Raw genomic sequence first — 22196 nt, 5'->3', positions numbered from 1 at the left:
GTTTTTGTGTGAGTCCTATAGTTTTTTTTCTTTAACGTTTCACTATGAATGATATATGTGTCAGTGTTGAAGTTATTAATCTGGTTTCGTGACTGGACGATAACAAAAGAGTCCAACCACACCATTCAAGAAGAAGAAGAAGAAGAAGGAGAAGAAGAAGAACTTATAAATGTTCCGTGCACCAGGACGGAAGTGTCCGTCAAAGTATTTTACCGCCTCATAATGGCAATGGCTGCCGTAATAATTCTTTCTTCTGAAATAAATAACATATATATTTTATTTTTAAGAAAAATGTGTCGTTTTAAAAAGATATATGTTTATTTTGTATAAAACAGAGAGTTTAGCATCTATTTTGCATAAATTGCATAATTTCGCATTTTGAACCAATTTAGCATTTTATAGCTAATTCAGAATCGCTGGAAACCACTCGTACGGGTCATATAGGATGAAGGCACATACACTAACAAAGTTTCGACGTATTTCGCATTTATCGCAAATGCTAAAAATCACAAACTCTAATCATAGGTATGACAATGCCTCACAGAAAAGAACCTATCAGCACTATAAAGCACAAAAGTGCTATACATCAAAAGAGTGATTGGAGTACCAAAGACTACAAGATGACGACTCGTCTATCTCTTCGCACGAGAATCATTCCTCACTTAAGACCTCAGAACACTTTTGCATCTACTCAACACTGGAGCCAAAGAAAAACTAACATCACTCAACAAAAAACAAAAGAAAAGGTATAGATCGGACATGGACAATATCCATTTATGAGATGTAGCATGTATTTACAAGATTGGAAGTGCAGGGTTTTCACCAAATTATTTGTACAAACACATCTTACCATGAACCAACAGAAACATGTGAATGTAAACTGTGGACATATAGGAGAAAACTATCACTCAGAACCCTGCAGCATTAGAACAAGATCAATTAAAGAGTATGCAAAACAAGGCAAAATGTGCAATTTTTTTGTATTCTACCTCTCTTTTTATGGCTATTTGGCTGCAATAAAAGTATTATTCATTAATGACATTATTGCAATTTCTTAACTAGAATATTTGAGAAGAATTAATGCTCTAAAATTCCAGATACAGTAGAGCAGTACACAAGATGATACAAAATTAATTTCAGAATTTGAATAGTTATGTAATATTTGGAGTAATGACTAAACACTCACAACTTGGTTGAGGGTATCCTCCAGTTCAGCCTCTTCAGGGTTTTTGCTACTTTTCTTCAGCAAGAGGTCACAGTACTTAGCCAACAGTTCTGGCGACTTAGATGAGCTATTAGCTTGTCGGGTAACAGCATTGCTATTGATGAAGCGTCCACAAGCCTTGTCTAGAGCAGCCACAAAACCAGAGTCATTGTTGAATGCAGTCAGCACAAGAGCGTTGTACTTCTTGTGCACCTCCAGAATAGTGTTGACATAGATCTTCGGATCCTGACCAACCCACAAATAAATAAAGGGGGAAAGAAACAGGTATACTAATTAATAAAAGAAGGATTTAAGTACAAAAACAATACTGTTCAACAAAGATGACCTTCAGAACATAATTAATGTAATTCCATATACAGTAGAATTTTATTATAGCAGCACTGGTTTCAGCAACACCTCATCTATAGTGTCAGGTATTCTGTGGTGCCAGCATATTCCTCACAAGTAAAGTGTTTTTCATCTTTCAGCCTTGCTTAATACGACACAAACATTTATGCATCTACCTCGTATACGTCAATTTAATCCCCAGTTTGGGTTAGGACTATCTAAAAACCAAAGTATTTTAAGATTTCTATTGTCACTTGAACATTCAAAAGTCAGAGTTGGGGATTAGTGCCTAGAAAAATCTTCAATTCTGTCACAGACCTTCGGAAATTGCTCTAGGCCGACTTCTCCACCCAACCTCTAACTCTTTTATAAAAATTAATACTGCATTTTATGTTGTACATACTTTTAATTTTGCACTTTAATGATGGCTTAAAGATAAATTATGTACAAATTAAAATAAGCCACATTAAGTTTTGTTCTATATCATTTGCTACCTCACTTGACTTATAGCGTAAATCTCGGTTATGAAAACACTCATTCATACCGACACAATTTTGTTAGGCCTCTTGGATGTTATAACCAAATTATACTTAGAGCCCTGCGTGGATGTACAAAATAATATCCGCACCTGCACTTCCTTCATCCGCACCCGCATCCAGGGTTACCTCCATCCACAAAATGGTTATCCGCGGATAATTTAAATATTTAACTACAGTCTCAGGTTTATGAGGGATTTTCTCTTGCAACAACTACCGATGTATTGAACTTTGTTCTTTCCTTCCATTAACTGCGGGCAGGAGCCAGTTAGGGTTAGGTCAGATTTACGGCTTTATGGCCTCGAGGCTCTTTATATTATCCCATACCAACATCAAGGGTCGCCTAACCACAAGCAAAAACAAGAGTATACCTGAATGAAATTCAATAAACGTCATTATTTACAAATTATCAGCAACATTATTCGCACTGCCGTACAGTTTGTATCCGCCAAGACATACAGAAGTAGTATACTGGTTCTGCTCCTCATAATATCCGTGGATATTCACGGATATCCACATCCGTGCAGGGCTCTAGTTATACTGTATATAATAATAATTTTTAAAAAATTAATTAAGGATCCTTTGGAGAATATTACAGAAAATACTCACATTATTGGCAGCATCTCCACACTTATCAATGGCAGCTAGACCTTGGCTTGCTATATGGCTTTCCAGGAGATTCCTAAGCTCACCCAAACCATCAGGAATGCGTGCTACTAGCTGATACATGCGGCCTAGATCCTCATTCTTGTCAGCATCTAGCAAATTTTGGAATTCTGCATGGAAAATCTCAAGGTGCTTTTCAATCAACACTTTTTCACAAGTCTTTGCCAGTCTCTCCAAAGTAGTCTCATGAAGGTAAACCTGAACACGCTTCTGTTCCTCGAGTAGACGCTGTTCAGCCTACAAACAGCCAATGCTTGTTAGAACATAACAAATAAAAGTGTAGAACTTTATGTGAAAGGTTATAGTGTGTCTATAACAGATACTCTGCAACATAACATACAGAAGTAGTATACTGGTTCTGCTCAGAACACCTCAACATAGAGAGAGATAACAGGGTGAAAACAAGTACTTAGATACTAATTTAACAAGCCTTGGACAAGAAGGATATGTCCAAATCACAAAGTAAATAATGTTACCTGAAGTAATTTAATCACTGAAGGGCTTGATGCAATAAGGTGCTAACCTTCATTTTATTAAAATATATATTCATGATGTATAGAAACATGCAGAATAATAGTACGAACTTGCTGTTAAAGGATGGTTTAGTAGGAGCGTCGTGTAACTTGGCAGTAAATCTATATCCTTTTTCTAGTCTATTATTTATTCACTTTTTATTTATTTATTTATTTATTTGTTTCAGATGGCCTCAGCTGCACCAGGCATTCTTCAAGTTTGCTACACTTACCACCATGAATTCTCATTAAGTACACAATGCATTCTTAAGAAACAGGGACATCCTCATTCACAAATTTCAATTTAAAATTTACTACTATGTAAGTATTCATCCCTAGTTTCAACAAACAATCAAAAACACCCAGATTCAATGTCACTTCTGAAATGGATTCCACCAGCCCAGCATGATTTTTACAGGAATCTGGTTACTCAATCACGCAACCTACCCAAAAAGCAAGAGAAGTAAATACCAAACCCATAGCCCAATCAGAAATCTGCAACGAAAAAGCAGATAAAACAGGCACTGAAGAACAAGAAAAGTAATGGATAGAGGTGCAATAAAACCAGGAGAATGATTAGCGTGGCTGCATACAGGTCGCTTACACTCGAAAATTGACAGTTAAAACCTTATCACCTATCTATAGAAGAATGGAGTCAAAAGGATACTGTGTGAGCAGCTACAAACATGGAGGAGGGGCACAAATCATTCAAGGTGAGTGTGCACAGAATTAGTAAAGACCCCAGAACTCTGGCCAAAGGGCATTACTGTACAATGCCAGCTTATTTGAAGGATCAGAAGAGAGTGTGCAGTATTGAAAACAGACGAGACAGCTATACACAATGAAATTTCCATCCAAAATTAAAACAAAATGTCACAAATGACCACAACAGATGCACAGGGATTGATAAAACAGGACAAACATGTTGCTATGCAACAGAGAAGGCTTTAAAAAGATTGGTCACACTGACAATTGACAGATTTTGGAACAACTTTGATTTTATAATTGCCACACAAACCTTTCTAACGGAATCAATTAGTACTCCAAGTTTTTACTGCAAAAACACACTTGCAATACAGAACGAACATGGCGAAGGAGAAGGAGGGATAACCTGCCTGTTTAAAAATACAATAGGAAAAATCTAAGACAGTTATGGGGAGGAAACCTTGCTGATGACAAAAAATGACACGGTAAAACTTCAATCATATGCTTCACACATCTTATATGTATTTTTTCAGCAGTCCCAACAAAATCCTATATGTATTATGGCATATTATTTTGTTTGTAAGTCTTCCATCTATACGGTTTTTAAGCTTATGTGATCATATCTTAAAAATGCATCGCTCATACATGAACGATGGTTTCAGTCTTCAAAATCGGGAGAAATATTCTATGCACAAACTTATGACTCGCATTATACTTTTCTTGAAAAACATCCCTCGATGTACACAACGGGTAGCCAGAACAACTACGAAGCTATTTTCAAGAAAAAGTTGTGAAATACCAAACCATACTTGCTTCAGTCATGTGTGTTTTGCACTTCAGTTGTGATAAGCATTGTGAGTAGTGAATATGGGCAAAAGGAAGAGGAAGTGCATTACAACTACTGAAAAATTACATATTTTCAATTTAGAAGGCCAATCAGTGGACTAATGCTTTGCAAAAAGGCAAGTGAACTGGCAATCAGACTTTGTGTAGAAGATTTTAGAGTTTCGTTGGGCTAGCTACACAAATTTAAGGTTAGGCATGTTATAGGCAATCACAATGTGTGTAGGGAAAGCAGAAGTATCGAGGCCGAGACTCGGCAAGATTGGAAAGAAAACTGAAAGAACCGACATCTCCGTTAGCTCCTTAAAGACATTTTCAATGAGAACTAGACAGGCTTCTTTTTTTATTTAATGCCTGGTCGTAAAATGGCATTCAAAGAGGGAAAACTGTAATCAGCGGAAACAAAGCAAACAAAGCATAATAGTTCTGTTGTACGGCAACAGTGACAAAGTGCCTCAGAGCTGCATTTCAGTTCCTACACTCCCTATGAAGTAGACCAAATAAAAGTCAGAAAGAAGCACAAAATAATCAACATATAACAGGTAAGATTTTGAATTTTTTTTTTTTTCATGTTTATGTGAGATATTTGTCCTAGCACTTCCCATGGTACCATACATACATAATCATTATAGACTGTTATGCCTTTCAGCGTTCAGTCTGCAAGCCCCTGTGGATTTACTGCACGTCGCCACAATCCTCGATTTGCAACTAGTGTTGTGGTCTCATTTAGTTCTTTAAATTGTTAGAAACCGAGTCTAACCATTATCGTCTTGGTCTACCTCTACTTCTCTTACCCTCCTTTGTGTTTTGAGAAAAATGATTTTTAATGCAATTAATATTTACTACCAGAATGTAAGAGGGTTAAACACTAAAGTTTCGGAGTTTTATGTTAACAATAGTGAATCAGAATACGATATTCTGTTGATAACGGAAACAGGGTTACAATCTCATGTTGCTAACAGCGAACTGTTTAGTAGGGATTATAATGTGTATAGAAAAGATCGTGGAGGTACAAGGAAAGGAGGAGGCACATTAATAGCTGTTAAAGGTTCTATAGTATCAAGACAAATAACGTTAGATTTTGGTGATACTGAAGCAGTCTGTGTAAAAATTATAGTTAATGGTCACAGTTATGTAATAATGTCAGTGTATTTTCCACCTGCAACCAAATTGGAAGCATATTTGGACTTCTATAGATTGTTTGAAGTTAATAAGGACCTTTCCAATTTAGATCTTATTATAGCTGGTGACTTTAATTTGCCATTAATTACTGGTGAGCAAAGTAATCTTGTAAATTTTGGACCTGCATATAGATCCTTAGCTGAGTTTATGTCACTCTATCACTTGCACTTGGTCAATAATATTCTTAATGCAAATGGAAATACACTTGATCTTATTATTACGAATGTTAACACATTAACAGTATATAGAGATAAGTGCCCCTCAATTAAGGAGGATAGTTATCATCCTGCAATTGCAGTCACGCTACTATTAAACAGAGAGCGTAGCCATGTTTCACAACAACCTGAATAACCTAAGCAGTTATTTGACTTTAGAAGGGCTAATTTCTTTCAAATTTATAAAATGTTCGACCAAATGGATTGGTCTAGGATTGTAAAAATTTACAGACGTTGACCAGGCTGTTGAGTATTTTTATGCTCAGGTACACTCTGTATTTTGTGAAACGGTACCAATGAAGAATTTTCACACAAAGAAAAAGTATCCTCCATGGTTTACTAAAGACATAATAAATAACTTGAAACTGAAGGAAATCCACAGAAAGCGAAGGAAACATTCAGAGTATAGTAGGGTAATATTTAACCAGTTAAGGAGAGAAAAGAAACATGATCAGTAAAGCGTATAAGAATTATATTTCTAGACTTGAAGAGAATATCAAAAGTGATGTTAATCAGTTCTGGAGCTATATGAAATGCAAAAGAAATACCAAGGAGGGTCTGCAACAGGGCATGAAATTTAACAATATCTTACTTAATAGTAATAAAAGTATAGCTGATGGCTTTGCAACCTTTTCAGGATCAGTATATTCAAAACCTCCACCAACCTATGATATTCCTGATTCATCTGATGTATATGTTAATTATCCGTTATCTTTAGAATTAGTGGATGAAAAGGAATATATGTTAGCTATTAAAAAATTAAAACCTAAAAGGTCATGTGGTGTTGATGGAATACCGCCGTACGTACTGAAAGCATGTTCTAATGTGTTGGATTTTCCCTTACAAGCCTTATATAACATTGTGGTAAAAACGCAAACCTTTCCAAAAGAATGGAAGATAGCGAAAGTGTGTCCAGTTTTTAAATGTGGGGACAGTAAAAATATTGAAAACTATCGCCCTGTTTGTATTTTGTGTGCACCGGCTAAAGTATTTGAGCAAATAATGTACACGCGTATATTTAATCATGTGAGGGTCGGTATACATATCAATCAGCATGGTTTTATACCAGGTAGATCAACTACGACTAATCTATTAAAATTTATACTATATGCGTGCCGTTTTGAATAATCAAGGACAGGTCAACGTAATATACACAGATTTTTCCAAAGCCTTCGACAAATTAGATCACGGCATTTTAATGAAAAAATTGTCATACTTTGGTCTGACTCCTCCTTGCTTAAAACTGCTTGCATCTTATCTTAGTGCACTGAAACAATATGTTTACTATCATCAACATGAGTCTTTCGCATACAATGTTACTTCTGGTGTACCACAAGGGTCTAACCTTGGCCCTTTATTCTTTATTTTATATATTAATGATTTGCCCACTAGAATTAGGTTTTCTCAGTGTTTATTATATGCTGATGATGTCAAACTTTATGAAGAGATAAAAAATGTTGATATGTTGAAATTACAGTATGATTTGGATTACTTATACACATGGAGTATTGAAAACTGTTTGCAACTAAATATAAATAAATGTTGTTTCCTTCAGATTTCAAATAAGAAAAATACATTGAATTATAAATATAAAATTAATAATGAAGAACTCAAAGTTGTTCACTCTGTTAATGACTTAGGGGTAATTGTTACAAGAAATTTATCTTTCAAGGAGCATATTAATACAATGGTTAATGATTCCTTTAAGAAATTGGGTTTTATAATTAGAAAGTCAAGAGATTTTTCTAACACGTATGCACTCACCTTATTATTCAATAGTATTGTCCTATCAAAACTTGAGTATTCATGTATAATTTGGTCTCCATGTTATAAATCTTATCAAAATCAAATTGAAAGGGTGTAGAAACGCTTTTTAAGGTATATTTATTATAAAAAATATAAGATATTCCCCTTTAGAAATTATGTTTCATATGGATTTTTGTTGAATGAATTTAAATATGTATCACTAGCCAGTAGGTGTGTAATAGCTCAACAAATTTATCTCTATAGGATGGTTAATGCATTAATTGACGATAATAGTTCGCTTCACGAGTTATGCTTTAATGTTAGAAAAGGAAATTTAAGATTTCGGGAATTGTTTTTTACTCCAGTCTCCAAAGCTGTATTTTTTAAGAACTCTCCGTTTATCAATATGTGTGAAACATACAATAATTAATAAGTATCATGTAGATCTTGACTTTGCTTATGAATATGACACATATGTAAATATATTAAAAGAATTTTTCTTGTCAAAGTGATTTGTTTATATGTATAATATTTACATGATTTTGTTACAAATTTTTGTTTGATTTATTAACAGGCTTCTGTATATGATATATTGTTTCATCCATTTCATACAGAGTATTATCCTCTCATTTACATAGCATTTTCACATTTTCTTCTTTTTGGTATTTCTATGTTATTTGTTCAAATAATTTGTAAAAGCCACCTATAATTGGAGTGTGTCTCTGTTGGTGGCACATGAAATAAATAAATAAATAAATAAATAAATAAATAAATAAATAAATAAATAAATAAATAAATAAATAAATAAATAAATAAATAAATAACAGAGTCCATTATTCTCCTATGTAACCTATCCTCCTCCATTTGCCTCACATGACCACACCACCGAAGCCAGTTTATGCGTACAGCTTCATTCATCGAGTTCATTCCTCAATTAGCCTTTATCTCCTCATTCCGAGTACCATCCTGCCATTGTTCCCACCTGTTTGTACCAGCAATCATTCTTGCTACTTTCATGTCTGTTACTTCTAACTTATGAATAAGATATCCTGAGTCCACCCAGCTTTCGCTCCCGCAAAGCAAAGCTGGTCTGAAAACAGACCGATGTAAAGATAGTTTCGTCTGGGAGCAGACTTCCTTCTTACAGAATACTGCTGATCGCAACTGCGAGCTCACTGCATTAGCTTTACTACACCTTGATTCAATCTCACTTACTATATTACCATCCTGGGAGAACACACAACCTAAATACTTGAAATTATCGACCTGTTCTAGCTTTGTATCACCAATCTGACATTCAATTCTGGTGAATTTCTTACCTACCGACATCAATTTAGTCTTCGAGAGGCTAATTTTCATACCATACTCATTGTACCTATTTTCAAGTTCCAAGATGTTAGACTGCAGGCTTTCGGCACAATCTGCCATTAAGACCAAATCGTCAGCATAGGCCAGACTGCTTACTACATTTCCACCTAACTGAATCCCTCCCTGCCATTTTATACCCTTCAGCAGATGATCCATGTACACTACGAACAACGAAGGTGAAAGATTACAGCCTTATTAAAAAAAAAAAAATGATTTTCTGAGCAGTTATATTAATCATGTGTGTTCAATCATTATCCTCCCCCCTTTACCCTTATCCTCCACCACTCCTCTTCCATAATTTTGTCCCAGTCCAGTTCTTCTTCTTGCACTCGTCTTTATTGAATCAATCCACTTTGTTCTAGGTCTCCCACTCGCTCTCTTTCCCTCGAACTTCCATCTCCATCATCTGTTTTAGTATTCTTACCTCCTCCCTCTTTACACGTCCAAACCATCTTAGTTTACTCCTATCAATTCTTTCCTTACGTTTTCCATTCTGAACTCCTTTCTCAAATCTTCATTTCTCATCATACTTCTTAGGAATTTCAATTCACTGGCATGAATTCTACTCTCCTCCCTACCTGTCAATACAGGCACATAATGCATTTTGTACGTTATCTCTTTCTTGGTACTTCCTTATTCCAGACAAGGTTTCTTACACTCGGGTAGAATACATTGCCTTCTTGCTAATCTCCATGTCCAACCTTGTATTCTGAATTAATTCCTTCCCTGGGTAATTTTTGAACACCAATTTGCAGAACTCTCTTTTTCTTTCTCTTCTTTATATCACAATGGTCTTGTTTTCCTCTGCACTGATTTTCATACCATACTTTTCAAGTTTCTTGTTCAGTGCAACAAGCTGTTCTTGTACTTCTTTGCTGTTTATTAACCAGACCACAATATAGTCTGCAAATAGTAATAACTTCATCTCCCTGTTCTCATATGCTTCCTTGGTCTCATTTACAATTTTGTCCACAACCATTAGAAACAAAAGAGGTGACAGCACACTCCCCTGTCTTAGTCCAGTTTCATTTCTAAACCATTCTGTCTTTGCATACAGAGTTTGTGTGCTGCTGACACAGTTTTCTTTACATCGCTTGCACCATTACTACAGTTTGTGTACCTAATCTCTTTTTGACCATGGTTACCCAAACCTTCTCCCTGGGAACAGTGTCATACGCCTTTATTAGACCTATGAATGTCATGATCAGATCCTTTCCATATTCCGAACTCTTTTCTATCAATTGCCTCACGCTGAAGATTGGGTCCACTGTAGATCTCCCACTTCTAAAGCCACACTGTTCCTTTTACAATTCTCCTTCTACCTTTCTTCCCATTCTCCTCTCTAATATTATTTCCACTATTTTTGCTACTTGTGATAAGAGTGGGATTCCTCTAAGTTTTCACAAACTTATTTGACCCCGTTCTTAAAGACTGGCATTATTACTCCCTTTCCCCAGTCTTCCTGGCACACGTTTCTGTTTCCATAAGCACTTTAACCATCTGTACACCCACTGTAGTTCAACAGGTCCCAACAGCCTTTTTTTCATCCATCCCTGGTGCCTTCTCCATTTTCATTTTATGGATTGCTAATTACACTTCTAACATGGTTATATCATCTAGTATTGAGTCATCACACCATATTACTAACATCTCCTCTACACAATTTGTCACATTCAGCAGTTTATCAAAATACTACTTCCATCTACTTTAAATTTTTCTGGATGTGTTAACTCTTCACTTCCCTCCTTGTATTAACTCTTTCTTTCCTATTACTTCATATAATTCCATACAGCATTCCTTTACTGCCAGCTCCATCTATTTCCATTTTTTATGTACGTTCTTCCTAACTTTTCTTCTCTTACCAATTTCTTATACACTGACTGACAGAGCAAATGCAACACCAAGAAGGAGTGGTTCGAAAGGGATGACAGTTGGGGAAAAAACAGAGATGGCACGGACGAATAATTGATGTTTATTTCAAACTGATATGCAGGTTACACAATGCGCACGGCATCGACTCAGTAGGATGTAGGACCACCGCGAGCGGCGATGCACGCAGAAACACGTCGAGGTACAGAGTCAATAAGAGTGCGGATGGTGTCCTGAGGGATGGTTCTCCATTCTCTGTCAACCATTTGCCACAGATGGTCGTCCGTACGAGGCTGGGGCAGAGTTTGCAAACGGCGTCCAATGAGATCCCACACGTGTTCGATTGGTGAGAGATCCAGAGAGTACGCTGGCCACGGAAGCATCTGTACACCTCATAGAGCCTGTTGGGAGATGCGAGCAGTGTGTGGGCGGGCATTATCCTGCTGAAACAGAGCATTGGGCAGCCCCTGAAGGTACGGGAGTGCCACCGGCCGCAGCACATGCTGCACGTAGCGGTGGGCATTTAACGTGCCTTGAATACGCACTAGAGGTGACGTGGAATCATACGCAATAGCGCCCCAAACCATGATGCCGCATTGTCTAGCGGTAGGGCGCTCCACAGTTACTGCCGGATTTGACCTTTCTCCACGCCGACGCCACACTCGTCTGCGGTGACTATCACTGACAGAACAGAAGCGTGACTCATCGGAGAACACGACGTTCCGCCATTCCCTCATCCAAGTCGCTCTAGCCCGGCACCATGCCAGGCGTGCACGTCTATGCTGTGGAGTCAATGGTAGTCTTCTGAGCGGACGCCGGGAGTGCAGGCCTCCTTCAACCAATCGACGGGAAATTGTTCTGGTCGATATTGGAACAGCCAGGGTGTCTTGCACATGCTGAAGAATGGCGGTTGACGTGGCGTGCGGGGCTGCCACCGCTTGGCGGCGGATGCGCCGATCCTCGCGTGCTGACGTCACTCGGGCTGCGCCTGGACCCCTCGCACGTGCCACATGTCCCTGCGCCAACCATCTTCGCCACAGGCACTGCACCATGGACACATCCCTATGGGTATCGGCTGCGATTTGACGAAGCGACCAACCTGCCCTTCTCAGCCCGATCACCATACCCCTCGTAAAGTCGTCTGTCTGCTGGAAATGCCTCCGTTGACGGCGGCCTGGCATTCTTAGCTATACACGTGTCCTGTGGCACACGACAACACGTTCTACAATGACTGTCGGCTGAGAAATCACGGTACGAAGTGGGCCATTCGCCAACGCCGTGTCCCATTTATCGTTCGCTACGTGCGCAGCACAGCGGCGCATTTCACATCATGAGCATACCTCAGTGACGTCAGTCTACCCTGCAATTGGCATAAAGTTCTGACCACTCCTTCTTGGTGTTGCATTTGCTCTGTCAGTCAGTGTATTTACTTTTATTATCAAGATACAGTGAATCACTATTATCCGTTTCTGGAAAGTACGTTTTCCTGGATTATTCTTTCAAATTATATGGTCCCGCGAACTTCCTAATCAAATGTTCTAAATATCCCACGTTATCCGTTCCTCAAAGAACCGAGTTCCCGGATCACCCATCCAGAAATTTTAGTCTCCTCAATGCTAAATCCTTGATCAAGAGTTTTTCAAGAAAAATTCTCTCACGAAAGGACAGCTACGAAATACCTATGGATCTTGGCATTAACGTCCCCTCATTGCAGTAATTAGAGCAAGCAATCAACAGTGGAGTTGCATAAGGGATCATCTTAGCATTGCATTCAGCTGGTATTATTTAGGGAACCCTCGGAAATTATACAAAAAGCCGAGAGTGGCCACAACAACTGGAAGGATACAGAGCACATTTCGACAGCTCTACTTGAAGAAAGAACGAGCTTCGTCAAATGTGCGTACTTGTAAAACATCTCCATTATGTCCAGGGTTAGATGTTTATTGAATAGAATAGAATATATTTATTTATCACCTACAGGACGTCCCAATTACAGATGATATAACAGAAAATTAAATTAAATAATATATATACTAATATACATATATATACAAACAGATATAAATCTTCACATGTTTTCTACAGATTATTTACATAATTTACAAAATTATCACGTTCCACCCTTGAGAAGAACTTTCTGAATTGCAGTGGAAGGGTGGTAAAAAATGTCGAGTGACCCTTCCAGCTGATTTAAGGTCCTAAGGGCTTGCCTGAACCAAGAATTTTCATATGCAACCACCCTACATTTGGGCAGGTAGAATGTACATATCTGCCTTGTTTGTCTGCTTGGAACATGAAGTGGGATCAGCCCCAGTATAGCCAGACAGTCCTCTTTACTTTTCAAGCATTAAATCACTAACATTGCGTTTGCACATTTTCGGCGCGTTGCCAGCGTATTCATTCCAAGAATGTTTACAAATTCTTCATACCTGCTTGAAGAGTGTGGCATGCCCAGGAATCCAAAACTAATCCACTTCATGAACCTTATCTGTACTCTCTCGAGATGGTGTATGTGGCCTTTCTGATACGGGAGCCACACCTCACAACCATACTCGAGACAGGGTCTCACCAGGGAACAAAACAGTGTTTTGACACATGCAATATTACTGAAATCTTTACAATTCCTTTTGACAAACCCCAGGAGTCTGAAAGATTTCTTTATAATACCACTGACGTGTTTCTCAAAGGATAAGCCATTAGTGTTGCTAACAATTACACCTAGATCATTAAACTCCTCCACACGATTTAAACTTTCCCCACTGATTTTACATCTGTAAAATACAGGTGTTAATTTCCGAGTAAATGACATGACACCACACTTGAATTTATTCACTTTAAGGGGGACCACTTTTCACACCACTCGCATATTTGCTTCAGATCCTCTTGTACAGTAGACAATCGCCATCACTGTCTTCTTCTATGACTTTGTATAGTTTCAAGCCATCAGCGTACAAGAGATATTCACTGCTCTGAACGACTGTACTAATATCATTTAGAACCAAAACAAACAGAAGGGGCCCTAACAGTGATCACTGTGGGACGCCAGAGATCAAACCCTCGGACTTGACAAAACATATTCTTTTGTCAAGTAGCTCTTTAGCCACTCGAAAATACTCCCAGACACTCCATACGCTGACAACTTTCTCAACAAGGCTTCGTGTTGTAAAGAGTCTAAGGCTTTGGAGAAATCAGAATATATCACATCAACCTGTTTACCTTTGTCCAATGCATCTGAAATTGAGGATAAATAAACTGCCAGATTGGTAACAACTGACCTGCCTTTAACAAATCCATGCTGTGATGGGTCTATGTACTGACTAAAAGAGCCACACTTTCTCCGCCACCTTCGATAGAAGTGAGAGCAGCACTACTGGTCTACAATTATCGAACAACACCATTTCACCTTTTTTAAAGATAGGGATTACGTAACACTTTTTCCACTCAGATGGAAAACACCCACACTTAAATGATTTATTTATAATTTCACATAGTGGAATTGCCAGTTGGGAAGCACATTCACGGAGGACGATGCCAGGTACCTCGTCAGGCCCACATGATTTGTTGATATCCACCGATGACAGGATCCATGTCACTTCTACCACAGAAGTTTGAATAGACACAGGATCTATTGAAAATTGGGGAGAAAAAGTTGCATTGCAGGGCTCGGAAGGAGAATGGTACTTTGCGAAAGTTTGCGCAAATGTGTTTAGAATTTAATGTTTTGCGTGGATTTCAGTTCTGTTTATTAGAATAGTGGGAGGCAGACAGGAAAATTTTCTTTTATTATTAATGAAATTCCAAAAGCGCTTAGGGCGTGTGATGACGTCATCTTGTACCGAATTAATGTAGTCCCTGTACTTAGCACGCTGCAGTTTTTTACATTCACTTTGTAATGTCGAAAACTGCACATAGTCGCACTCTTGACCTGATCTTTTGTATTTCCTTCTCGCCCTTTCTTTTTCCTTCAGTTTCTGGATTAGTTCTGAGTCGTACCAAGGTATTTTCTGATGATAATCTTTCGAAATGGTACGCTGTCTTTTATGACCGCATATAGTAAGTCATAAAAAGTGCTCATAGCTTCATCCAGAGAGTGGGACTCTTTAATCATATCCCAGGGGCACAGGGATAAACGGTACCTCATTAAAGAAAAATCAGCTTTCTTCCACGCAAATATGACTGTTTTGCGCTTTGAGGCGAAATGTCCGTGGCATAGACAGAAAGATTTCGATGGCTTGGTGATCACAGTGAATTACATTTTCAGTTTTGACGCACTCTCCACTCTGAAGTAATTCGTTTGAGACTAAAATTAAGTCTAGAAAATTACCATTCCTAGTAGGAAAATCACAAATCTGACTGAAATTGAATTCATTAATAATTTCTAGAAATAAGAATACCTCCTCGCTTCTCTGATAATGTGTTGTACTTTCGACGATTCATCAGTTTTCCAAGCTAATTGGCTCAAGTTAAAATCACCGCACACAACAACAGTGTCCTGTGAGTTGAGAAGATGTTATGTTTCCCAATGTTTGACGTAGGTCGCTAAGCCGGTCGTTCACTTCATCTGGAGGCAGGTAGCAACATACAATGAAGACAACACGACCAGGTTGAGGGTTGACTTTCACTACTTGACACTCCAAATTCCCAGCAAGCTCAGGCTTCGGCACTGGTCCAAGGTCAGGCTTCACAGCTAGTAAAAAAAAACCCACCATCCAGTTTTGAAGTGTTCACGGAATTTCTGTCCTTACGAAATACAGTGTAATTGTCCGTTAATATTTCAGTACCAACTACAGTTTCGTTAAGCCAACTTTCGCTGATACAAATACAGTCATAGTTCCCTTCACTTAGTCCAGCATTAAAGTCAGTAAGAGAGTTACGCATACTCCTCACATTTTGATAGAAAAATGTCATACCTTGATTGCTTTGGTTAGGTCCTGGGTTCAGTTGTACACCTCCGGAGAGCGCCAGCATTAGGACGGCTAGCACATTGCTGGATACATGCGGACAAGCCGGCCTCCCTTGGCCGCGAGCGCACCTTTCACTTCGGTGTGGCGACAACAATTACCTCGAGCCGTTGAGAGAAGCCACGAGGCCAGATAAACTGCATTTATTAATCACTAGGACTCTTTCCCAAACTGTGTCTCGCGCACTGTCAAACTTATGAGTACTGCAATCACATCGGCAAAAACGAACCGTTGCAAGTGATAAAAATCATTGTTATCCGTATTGAAGATACTGAATGTAAAATGCTAAAAGGTTTGTTTTTTCCACCTATTCAATACATATAAATTTTATAAATTAGGAATTTATTATTGATTCCACTTGAGACATGTTTCGCCCTTCATTGAGGGCATCATCAGTCAAAATATCACCCCAAGGTAAAAAATCAGGTAACTGGTTAGTAGTTGACATGTACAAATTAATACATATTATTAATACAATTACAAAAACTAAGTATGGGAAATAGTTGTACAAAAGTGATGGTTGAACATACAGGTTTATAGATGAAAAGTCAGCATCAATGCCTAAAATTAACATAGTAGAGTTCGGCAGTGGTGCTCTGGAGAAACAGTTGACGCAATCATAGGAAAAAAAAAAAGTTTAAAAATATTTACATTATAACAATTAAGGGAGAAAAGGTGTAGTGTTCGGCGTCAATGTTTGTAACCAAAAATTAATGTCAAAGGTTGGTAACTATACAGTATTTACATTGTTCAATTGAACAGTTGAGATAAAGTTTTAAAATATTTACATTATAACATTCAGCGTAAATGTTTGTAATAAAAACTAATGTCAATAGTTGGTAACTATATAGTAATTACATTATCTAATTGAATAGTTGAGAATTACAATTATATACATAATTACACAAGAGCAGCTGGTGTGCAAGGATAAAAAATTTTCAGTACCAAGTGCGTCCTGATGTTTTACAGGTTGGAAGAAGGATTTAGCATTGACATTTCAGAAATATGTAGAGCAGTTTATTTTAGTTAAAATCACCAGGGGTAGGGAAATACTTCATAGCCAAATGAGGTTTTATAGGCATCAAGCAGAAAGTTTTCCAGTTGCAGCGCCGAGATCGGTACGGAGACTGGTCAGTGTGGATGGAGATTCATGGGTATTCGGTGCGTTTGAACGGCAACAATGGTGACCGGACCGCAGGCGTGTTTAACTATTGAGAACACAAGTATTACAATGCTAAAGAGAGAAAGATGTTCCACCTATTCAATACAATAATATTGTTGCACGAATTAATGTAGCAACATATTTAATATGTTATGGGACTGGTTTCGACATAAGGCCATGTCATCATCAGCCTACACAAAAATGGCAAGAAGTCAACACAATTGTAACACTTATGACACTTTTCTTGAATTAAAAATAGAAGTTCATGTAGAGGTTCTTGAGCACTCTTGCTGTAGATCTTGAGGTTAAAAAAATGATGCAGTATAATTCACAATTGTTGTTATTCAAGGAATAAAATTTTTTGCTAGGTAACAAATGATATGATTTTTTTTTAGTACTTCAAAAGGTGGATAGTGGTATATATAAAAACTCTTAGAATATGATACTATTAGTACTGATATGGATTTTATGAGATCTAAGGAAAAGAAATTAAAATTAATTAATTCATTTTCCTAAAACTTACAAAAAAAAAACAAAAAAAACAAAAAAAACCCACAAACATTTCTGCTAACCATTCTAGAACCCAAGCCCAAGTTAACAAGATTTGGTTAAATAACGAAATTAAGTCCCTTTATAGGAAAAAATCTTTTCTAAACAGTCGACTCTTGAGTCTGACCTTGAAGCAGCTCGACAACTCTCAAGCGCTCAATGGGACATATTTCAGACCCAAGTTGACAACAGATTGTTCAATATACTATCTAAAAAAGAGAGTACCTTAGATAGAAAGCTCAACATGCTCAAAAACAACTCAGCGCTAAGCAGAAATGTTACTAAAGTAACCAAAAAATGGAACAATCCTGACAACATAATAAAGACGTTCCATCCACCTGTAGTCAACTTATCAAAAACAACTCTAGATGATGATGACAACTCGATCCTCTCTTATGGCCCTAAACATTATTGGCCCAACACAGAGACAATACATATCAAAAAAGGCTTTCACGGCCACAGATCTTATAATCACGGGAATAGAACCAGCTTTTGGGTGGTTAGGCCGTGTGCATTTTGCAGAGTTTCGTCCAGACGTGCCATTTGGACTCATCAGCTGGAATGGCACACCCCTCCAGGACTCTGCTTAGCAGTGGCAGACCAAACTGTGTGGCCCTGCAGTGTTAGCAAATCTAGTTTGCTAACCTGCTAAAGGAGAAATGAATTCTCCGTTTAAAAAATACTTCCCCATTGGAGATGTAATATCAAAAAAGGCTTTCACGGCTGCAGATCTTATAATCACGGGAATAGAACCAGCTTTTGGGTGGTTAGGCCATGTGCATTTTGCAAAGTTTCGTCCAGACGTGCCATTTGGACTCATCAGCTGGAATGGTACGCCCCTCCAGGACTCTGCTTAGCAGTGGCAGACCAAACTGGAGGGGCGTGCCATTCCAATTCACACACATAACCCTTAGACATTCCTCCACACAATATCACTTATAACTCAATCTTATCTTCCACAGATAAACATAACATCATTGCACAGCTACAAATGGGAAAGGAGCCACTACTTTGAAACCAATGTCATCCAAATTCACGGACGCCAAAAGACAACATGAATTGGTTCTAATAAAAGGGCAACACACACAGCAGAGCTGAACATATTTTACTTGAATTTCATCCATACATTTGGCACCTATTTTAAATTGAAAGTGTTTTATCTCACATACGCACAGGAAGACAAAACTTTTATCCATGCAATTTTACAAACTCTAAGAATAGCAGCTGAAGTGCACAACTGTGAATAAGACTTAAATACGGAAGTTAGTCGATGTATTGACCACCAAGCAAGAACGAATGTTCATATGCATGAAGTGTTTTTATATATTGTTTTTATCTTGTACATATATATAAGTTAGTTTAGGAAAAGACGTGTTTTATACACTAGTTTTAAGACCTTCAACATTTTAGACATACAGTTGCAATATTGTACAGAATGACATATACACCAGTTCACGCTAAGACGTGCCCCATTTGTATGTAACTAAATGTACATCATCATATGGCATTCCTTCAACACCACAATCTTAATCAAAGCTTCATTATATAAATATGTATGTATGGTTCAGCTGAAGATGACCTTGAATATGAGGTCGAAACCGGTCCTGTAATTTAATATATACAATAAATAAGTATTGATTGGTGGAAATCCTCTCCTATTTTTAATTGTGCAATTGTCAATACGGAAATGAAAATTATAGATTACGATAATAATACAATGATAAAACTAATTACAACAATTTAAAAATGATCAGTAAAAATATGTCTATTAAAACATTTAGTGACCATTAAAATAGCTTGAAGTATTGGTGAATGATAAATGTTATTGGTGCGTTGCTGTGAATGATTATTCTTACGGAACGATGAACGTAATCCTCACACGATGGCATTAAACTGTTTATAGTTGTGAACACTTTTACACCATAAGAGTGAACTATTGTGGACTGCCATCTTGTTACAGATGTCTTAAAATGACATCTCTTGGTTGAAAAACGAATGGATAAAACATTGCCTGGTTAGCGTAATATGGCTTTAAGATACTCCCTCATGTTATATTTCGTCGTTGTGTTATTCAATATATACTGTCAATCTTCGAACAGGGGACTAAAAGATCTCATAGATGGAAAACATACCTCCGTAAACAACTAAAGGACCATTTATTCCTCAACCACAAGGGGCTCACCTGTTTCAATGTTTTCCATCTATGAGATCTTTTAGTCCCGTGTTCGAAGATTAATGACAGTATATATTGAATAACATTATGACGAAATATAACAAGAGGGAGTCTCTTAAAGCCATATTACTCTTACCAGGTGATGTTTTATCCATCCATACAATTCGTTTTTCAACTAACACGTGATTTTAAGACATTTGTAACAAGATAGCAGTCCACAATAGTTCACTCTTATGGTGTAGAAGTGTTCACAACTATAAACAGTTTAATGCCATCGTGTGAGGATTACGTTCATTGTTCCGTAAGAATAATCATTCACAGCAATGCACCAATAACATCATTCACCTACACTTCAAGCTATTTTAATGGTTACTAAATGTTTTAATAGACATTATCCTTTTACTGATCATTTTTAAATTGTTGTAATGAGTTTTATCATTGTATTATTAGACATTTTTACGTTATATGTACTATGAACATGTTCTCAAGCCCAAAAGGGATGTTGCCCCTTACATATATGAAGCCATTAATGTTTAACTACTAATATAAAACGGGGATTTTTAAGTTTATGTTTTTATGTTAAAATATCCTTATAAAACAGCAGTTGTTTTATTTGCGTAGCGTAACATTCAAAGAGTTTGTGTCATTTCCCACTGGTTTGTGCAGCAAGCAAGCTTTGCAGTTGAGTTTTAGATCATGAATAAACTAGAATTTAAGGAGTTTTGATCGTTTTTTCTCTCTTTCAAAGCTACTTGTGATTAGTGAAGGGCAGAATTGAATATATTGGAGAACTTTTGAGAATTGATACTGAATTGATACTTACATTCAAAACCATATTCTCGAGTTCAACATAACCTTTAAAAGTCTATGTAAGCCTAATTTACGTGGTACAAGATTTCCAGAAACTAACTACAAAGAGTACACCAGTGACCAAATTACAATGAAAGATAAAAAAAAGGAAGGGATTTTGCCATCCTGTAGGACGCTTTTGTATCTGATGTGCTTTATTTTATTAGATATGAGAATTAAAGACTACCTTTGATCGATTGTTGTTCGACTTGGCATTATTTATTAGATTCATCCATGAGCTTGGCTGATCAAAGTTGCTGACATGAGGAAGTTTTCACGGGAAACTCAAGAAGTTTCTCTGGTAAAAATGTAAAGTATAGAGACATTTAACTTGTGTAATTAATGTTTGAAGCCGACCGCGCGGTCTAGCTTGCCTGCCTCTCACGCGGAGACTCCGGGTTCAATTTCCGGCCACGTCTCACATATTTTCCTGGATATGAGGGCTGGTTCTACGTAGGCCCACTCAGTCTACGTGATTACCGTTAACTGAGAAGCTATCTAACGGTGAAATGGCGAACCCAGTATAGAGAGAGAGGAATAAGAGCCATCACACTGACCATGCGTCCCTTCGTAATCTGCAGACCTTCGGGCTGAGCAGCGGCAACTTGGTAGGTCAAGGCCCACTACGGTTGTAGTTTGGTTTGTTTTAGGAGTGTTTATAAGACCATCATTATACATATAACTATTGTGTTGTTTTGCCAAATTGTTGATTATTTTAATTTGTTCCAGCCGGCCCTACGGTGTAGGGGGAGTGTGCGCCTGCCCCTTACCCAGAGGCCCTGGGTTTGATTCCTGGCCAGGTCAGGGATTTTTACCTGCATATGAGGGCTGGTTCGAGGTCCACTCAGCCTACGTGATTACAATTGAGGAGGTATGTGACAGTGAGATAGCGGCCCCTGTCTAGAAAGCCAAGAATAACAGCCGAGAGGATACGTCGTGCTGACCACACGACACCTCGTAATCTGCAGGCCATGGGGTTTGGTTTGGTTTAATTTGTTCCCGGATTTTCTGTTTTCCCGGACTGTATTATTTTTTCCCAGTGTCCCCCCAAAAACAGAGAATCAAGGTTCCATTGTACTTCCTTTTGCTCTTATCCTTTTCATCTCTACTCCATTCTTGCCATGCTGTGTTCTTTTCTTTCACTGCTCTCGCCTTCTCATACCACCACGGTGTCCCATTTTCTTTCACTCTCGATGTTCTACCACAGGCACTCTCTGTCCCACTTACAAATTTCCTCTTGAAGTTGAATCATTCATCTTCCACATTTCCTACTTCAGTAACAGGAATATGTTTTTTCAGTATCTCTAG

General features: G+C 37.8%; 1 protein-coding gene across 3 annotated transcripts in view; it reads right to left on the bottom strand.

Moving 5' to 3' along the window:
• Cul1 (cullin 1) overlaps positions 1-22196 on the bottom strand; it is a 294055-nt gene that overhangs the window by 152125 nt on the left and 119734 nt on the right. For 2 of the 3 annotated variants that reach the window (XM_067147139.2, XM_067147138.2), the window contains 2 exons: positions 2698-2991; positions 1187-1450 (listed from right to left, as the gene is read on the bottom strand). In XM_067147139.2, the coding sequence (XP_067003240.1) occupies positions 1187-1450; positions 2698-2991 (558 nt within the window). The remainder of the gene's footprint in view (positions 1-1186; positions 1451-2697; positions 2992-22196) is intronic. The other variant, XM_067147140.2, reaches the window with a different exon arrangement.

Source organism: Anabrus simplex, chromosome 5 (assembly GCF_040414725.1).
Source record: "Anabrus simplex isolate iqAnaSimp1 chromosome 5, ASM4041472v1, whole genome shotgun sequence".
Lineage (NCBI taxonomy): Eukaryota > Metazoa > Arthropoda > Insecta > Orthoptera > Tettigoniidae > Anabrus > Anabrus simplex.
Note: the sequence above shows the minus strand (reverse complement) of the source record. Positions and strands in the feature narration are given on the sequence as shown.